This window comes from Sceloporus undulatus, chromosome 6, assembly GCF_019175285.1.
Source record: "Sceloporus undulatus isolate JIND9_A2432 ecotype Alabama chromosome 6, SceUnd_v1.1, whole genome shotgun sequence".
NCBI lineage: Eukaryota > Metazoa > Chordata > Lepidosauria > Squamata > Phrynosomatidae > Sceloporus > Sceloporus undulatus.
The window spans coordinates 5343586-5350181 of NC_056527.1; the positions used below are offsets into that span (position 1 = coordinate 5343586).

The following is a 6596-nucleotide window of genomic DNA, read 5'->3' on the forward strand; positions in this document are numbered from 1 at the left end:
ACTTACCTTTCCAGAAGGACTAGTAGTGGTGGTATTACCACACATCATATGCGCTGTATCTAATGCAAGCCCTAGATGGCAACAGCTGCAGTTGTTCAGTATATTTATTGTTTGTCCAGCCCTAAAAAATGGGTTCCTCATTGGCTCTGGGCTACCATATAACATGGCAAGATGAGTTTTCCAAAAGCCAGATGTTTCTGATAGTTCAGGAAGTGAGAAACTGGGAGAATATTAAGTGGATATCAGATCAGCTTAAAACACAGAGATAGAAGCAACTATATTATTAAATAATAATTGGGTCAAAACTGCAGAAAATTAGTTCCTAGCCATGTTTTATAGATAAAATGTTTTGTTTTTCTTTTAATGATAAAGACCTCACTTATGAAGACACATAAGCACAATGGCACGGGATGTACTGTGTCTTATGGTACAGATTGGACTATGACCAACAATGGCAGGGAGGAAAGAAAAGACACGATTCTTTTTGCCAGTCCTGGGATAGAAAAAAGCAGTCACACCCTGATTTCCTATCTCCCAGGTTGCTTTAGAAGTAGCTCAGGAGGACTATTTATTATTTGCAGCATTCCTTCAGCACACCGGACATGAATTTCTGGGAGACTCTGCTCTGTGCTTTCCTTGCCTCCCTTCTCGCTCTCATACTTGGAGGTCTTCACACGATTGGAGCATTTCGCAAGAGGAGACCCAAGGAACCTCCGCTGGATAAAGGATTCATTCCTTGGATAGGCCATGGCATACAATTCAGGAAGAGTCCTTTGGAGCTTTTACAAAGGATGCGGAAGAAACATGGAGACATATTCACAGTCTTGGTTGGTGGCAATTACATCAATTTTGTGCTCGACCCACACACTTATGCACCTCTAATGAAGGAACCTAAAGAAAAACTGGATTTTGAAACATTCACTTCGATGGTCGTTCATAATGCATTTGGTATTCAGTCCACACAAGCTTATCACCACATTGTCAAAAAATTTAGCCAGAAATATCTCAGCGGCAAGTATCTCGCTGTCTTGAACCAAATTATGATGGAGAAGTTGCAGCTTGTGATGCTTAATAGACAGGATTTGGGTGAAGGACGAAGATCTTGGCAGCAGGAAGGACTCTTTCATTTCAGCTACAAAACCATTTTCCAAGCTGGTTTTCTCACTCTGTTTGGCACCGAGGCAGAGAAAGAGAGAGAAAGCAAAGGAAATTCAGTCCAGAGTCAACTTGCACAATGTGCAGAGCTATTTGAATGCTTTAAAAAATTTGACCATTTCTTTCCCCAACTGGCTGTCAGTTTGCTGAATCCTGCAGAGGAGAAGGAGGCCAGGAGATTACAAAGCATCTTGTGGGATATTCTGTCCATAGAAAAGCTGTATCAGAGGGACAACATCAACAGCTGGGTTGTGGAGCAGGATCAGCAGATGGCTAAGAATGGAATGCCAGAAAAGATGAGGACCCAGTTCCTGCTGTTGCTTCTCTGGGCATCACAGGCTAACACTGGTCCTGCTACATTCTGGATTCTTGTGCACCTCTTAAAAGATCCAGAAGCAATGAAGGCAGTAAAGGAAGAAGTGGACAGAGTAATAAAGGAGACCTTTCAGGAGGTGAAGCCCGGCAGCCCCTTCCTCAGTCTGTCTCTGGATACCATCAAGATTCGGGACAGTGCAATAGAGGAAACACTGCGCTTGAAAGCAAATTCTTTCTCTTCAGAAGTGTCATGAAAGAACAGATGTTAAGATGGGTGATGGCAGGGAATACACTTTACGGAAAGGGGATTCCCTCTTCCCTTTCATAGCCTTGCATATGGATCCAGAAGTCTACCCGAATCCTCAGTCATTCAAATATGACAGATTTATAAACCCAGATGGCACCAGAAAAAAATTCTTTAGGAATGGAAAACAGCTGAAGAATCACCTTTTACCATTTGGTGCAGGAACCATGGTGTGCCCCGGGCGATATTTTGCTGTCAGCGAAATGAGAATGTTTGTGATCCTGATGCTCATCTACTTTGACATGAAACTGGTTAACGCAGATGAGGATATACCACCAATGGATGAGGAGCGCTGTGGCTTTGGAAATGCCAAGCCTTCCCATGATATCCAGTTCAGGTATCGCCTGAGATGCCAAGAGTGAAGAAATGTAAATATGGGTTTAAAAGTCTCCCTCACCACTGCCACCTTTGGATTGCTGCCTCCTCCTCCTCCTCCTCCTCCTCCTCCCCTCCCTTCCTCCGCTGGCCTGCCTGCCTACCTGGGTGCTGGTGGCTGGGGCCCAGCACCAGTGGCCTCCTCCTCCGCTCCTCTTCCTCCTCCTCCTCCTCCTCCAAGCTGCCTCTCTTCTTTTGCCCAGAACTCCTTGTATGGTAGGCCTACGGGGCAAAAAAGGAGAGGGAGACTGGGCAGCAGGGAATGGCCTGTATGGAGGAGAAGACCGGAGGAGAGGGCCGCCGCCGCCACCGCCAGGCCCCAGCCAACAGCACCGAGGTAGGCAGGCAGGTCGGCGGAAGAAGGGTGGGGAGTAGGAAGAGGAAGTGGAGGGATGGAGGGAGGGAAGGCCAGTGACAAGGAGATGGCAGGGGCCATTGCAGCTCCCCCTGCCATTTCCCTGTTATTGGCGGCGGATACGAATCCGCCAGTGGTTTCCACTGGTATGAATGGTTTTATTTTACAATTAAACAATTCATCCCAAAAAAGACCACTTTGGAAGTGGTGTCAGGAAACCTCAGGGCGTTTTCCCCTTTGAAATTGATCTGATAAGGATCAATATCGATTTCAAATGGGAACTAGGGTTCTTTACCTTGAATCCTGCTACGATTTCTATCGTAGTGGGAATGAGGCCATTATTATCAACACATGATTTTTAGCCGCAATACGTTTCTTTCTGGGACTGGGGTTTTAGCTAAATGTTACAGCTTAGGGAACACTATGCCAGACAATGGGTCTATGTACTAGCTCAGTTGTGGGTTACAACTGTAGTAACTATGAGTAATTATTTTACTTTTGGGGTGTACTGAAATGTTATACTTTTGGGAATGCTATCTGAGATTTGATGTCAGTCATGTTCTGGCCACAGCAAGAATCACTTCCAGGTTTAAGGTAAATTTAGTGACATACCAAGTACATTAGACACCCGTACACCTGATATATTTTTAATACCACATCTGCTCTCTTCAACAGCCTTTTCCAGGTGTGGTTAAGCTGCAGGGTGAGCAGAAGAGGGGAGCTGTCCCTAAGAATTGTGCCTTGATAACAAAGTCTCTCCTGATACCAACCCTCAAATTTAAAGGGGTCTGTTGAGCATTCCTGACAACAGTGGGCAATGCCAGTAGATCAGAACTAGCTTTGGAAGACCTAAATCCAGAAGCTAGTCCTTGCTAGAGTGAAACCAACTGGCTTACCATCCAGCAATTGATTCACTCTGTCTACTGTAGTTCAGGCTAGCAACTGGTTGTAGGCTTTAATTTCCCATAAAAATTCTAACATTACACCCAGCCGTCACTATTCACTATTGTAGGACACATGTTTTTTTAATGGTGGAACTAGGGGACGTGTCACTAGTAAGGCTTACTACACTGGTGTCTCATGGGTGTGGTGTTGATGTGGGGCCTGCATGGCTACAACCCATCACTGCATGACTGCTTTACATGATGACTGCATTGCTTTCTAGCCATCTTGACCAAGGCTCCTGGGCTAGGATGTGACGTCAACGCAATGGACAGCTGGTGTATCATAAACATAGTCTTGCTCCTTATCTAAACACTTACACATACCTGCATACTGCTTGTCAATTACCACCACATACTTTTTGTAGCATACCAGAATTAGCCTGCTAGAAGAGGGCTGTGTAGTGCAGTGGTTAGGGTATTGCATAGGATCATAATGTATTGCACCCAGCAATGAAGCCTTTGTTTCACCACTTTCAGATTGCTCTACCTGACAAGGTTGTTGTGAAGATAAAGTGCAAAAGAGAAGAGTCATGTATGCTACCTTGAGCTCATTTAGTGGAATGGCAGGATAGACTGTAGTTAATAAATAAATACTAATATTGGGGATGGGTATGATATAGTAAATCCTACAGTCAGGATCTGGCTGACGATATCTGAAGATGCATGTTAATTAATGCGTTACAAGACTGTATTCTGTATGCATATTTTTGTTTAATGATTGATTTGGTCAATTAAAAACATTGAATAAAGAACTAAGTATTCCTCCATTCCTGTATATTAACAGCAAACTCTCTCTTCTTTGGTATTGGAGGATATATACACCACACACCACACACACACACACACACACAACACACTATTGTATCACCATTCACACCAGAGAAGAACAAACTGTCAAACTGAGAAGATCCAGAGGTCTGTACAAGTACAGTGGGACCTTGGTATCTGCTGGGTTTGGTTCCATGAACTCCAATGGATACAAAATCTATGGATGAGCCAATCCATTAAATACAGTGTTACCCCGGGTACGAATGCGCCGGGTTACGATTTTTTTTCGGGGGATACGGAAAAAATACCAAGGGATTTATGCTTGGCTTACGAAGGTTTCTTCGGGTTACGAAACAACAACCGCGGCGCGCTATTTTCCGCCACCGGAGGGCAGCAGAGAGCTATTTTTCCATTAGCGCCTATGGGAATTCGGCTTTACGAAGGTATTTCGGATACGAAATAATCCGCGGAACGAATAATTCGTAACCCGGGGGGACCCCTGTTATAAACGGTTGTAGCAAAATGGTGTCGAAGGGTCAGGTGTATTCTTCCATGTCACTACAGCTTCTTTATAAAGAGAAACCTCAGGGTGCTTTTTGCGCTTTGTCTTCTTTTGGAAGAGGGAACGGGTTACTTGCATTGCTTCACGTTTTGATATGTATTTCATGATGCTTTTGTTGAACACAGGTATAAGAATATCACCCTGAACAAGCAGCCAAAATCTATTCCACAACCTCTAGAGAGGCAACTAGCACTGAAAAATGCTAACAAAACCTGGGGCTGGATTCCCTAATGTTGCATCTCCTGCTGCTCACCTCCCTTGTTTAAATTCAAAGGCCTAGCTATGGTAGTCTGGAAAACCAGAATGCAATGACATCTTGCAGCATCTTTGAGACTCATTGAAAAAAAAAAGTTGCTAGCATGAAATTTCATAGGCTTGATCCTACTTCCTCAGATGTATTTGGCCTGAGGAATGCATCTGAAGAGAGACTCTGAAGAGGTAGACTCCAATCTACCAAAGCTCATGCTACCAACTTCTCTCTTTCAGTTAGTCTCAAAGGTGCTGCAAGATCCCTTATTTATAGTTTAAGGTGATATTGGGAGTTTGTCATCCTGCTAAGTGAAAGCACTGACCAACCAAGGCCAGCTTTCTTTCCAAGCATGCCTTGGGGGTTCATGCAGGCCAGAAAAGGGGGGAAAGCCCCAAGTTTTTTAAAAAAAGAAATTAAATGTTTCAATTTAAAACTTTATTTTTTAAAATTAAAAAAATATTTAAAAATATCACAGATGACCGGATTTTCACTTTAACTACATGAAATAATGTACATGTAGCTATAGCAAGCAAGAGCAAGTACGTTTCTATACCACTTATCAGTGCACTTAAGCCCTCCCTAAGCGGTTTACAATGTGTAAACCAATTGTCCCCAGCAACCTGGGTACTCATTTTAGCAACCTATGGAAGGATGCAAGCCTAGTCGACCCTGAGCCCTGGCTGGTATTGAACTCACAACCTTATGGTTTGTGAGTGAGTTAATAATAAATAATAATAATTTTTATTTCTATCTTCCTGCCTCTCCCAATGGATCGAAGCGGGATCACAGCAAGGTTAAAATTACAAGGTTAAAATTATGGCACCATTATCATCATCATCATCATCATCATAATTTATTTATATCCCGCCCCTTTGAGGTCAATCGGGACGGCTAACAGCAATAAAATACAATACACTGTACATCAAAATTCCCTCCCCCCCCTTCAAAAATTATTAAATCAATTATAATTAAAACCAACAAATTAAACAACATTAACACATACACATTATCACAAGACAAAAACAAAACAGAACAAAACAAAACAAAACAAATAAAACAGTAAACTACGGTAGCATTTCCAGGGAGGACCATGGGAACTCTCATGAGAAGAAGGTTCCTGAGGCCGGGGTTATCTATCCCGGAAAGGCCTGCCAGAAGAGATCCGTCTTGACAGCCTTTTTAAAGCTGTCTAAAGATGTCAATTGACAGATCTCATCCGGCAGGTCCTTCCATAATCTGGGGGCGACAACAGAAAAAGCCCTCTGGGAGGTAGCAGAAAGCCTAGATCTTTGAGGCTAGAGCAAAGTCCTCCCAGAGGACTGGAGTGTGCGGGGAGGATTATATGGGAGGAGGTGGTCCCTGAGGTAGTTTGGACCCAAGCCATTTAGGGCTTTAAAGGTGATAACCAACACCTTGTACTGGACCCGGAAACTAATAGGCAGCCAGTGGAGGGACATTAATACCGGAGTAATACGGTCCCTCCTCGATGTTCCTGACACTACTCTGGCCGCCATGTTCTGCACGAATTGCAGTTTCCGAATCAAGCACAAGAGTAGTCCCATGTAGAG

General features: G+C 43.6%; 1 protein-coding gene across 1 annotated transcript; it reads left to right on the forward strand.

The window, feature by feature from the left end:
• The first annotated feature begins 602 nt into the window (after positions 1 to 602).
• LOC121935580 (7-alpha-hydroxycholest-4-en-3-one 12-alpha-hydroxylase-like) lies at positions 603 to 4042 on the forward strand. Its single transcript, XM_042477253.1, is given in 3 exon segments — positions 603 to 1705; positions 1707 to 2111; positions 3926 to 4042. Coding segments are annotated over 3 exon segments (1536 nt in total). The 3' UTR covers positions 3954 to 4042.
• The last annotated feature ends 2554 nt before the right edge of the window (positions 4043 to 6596 follow it).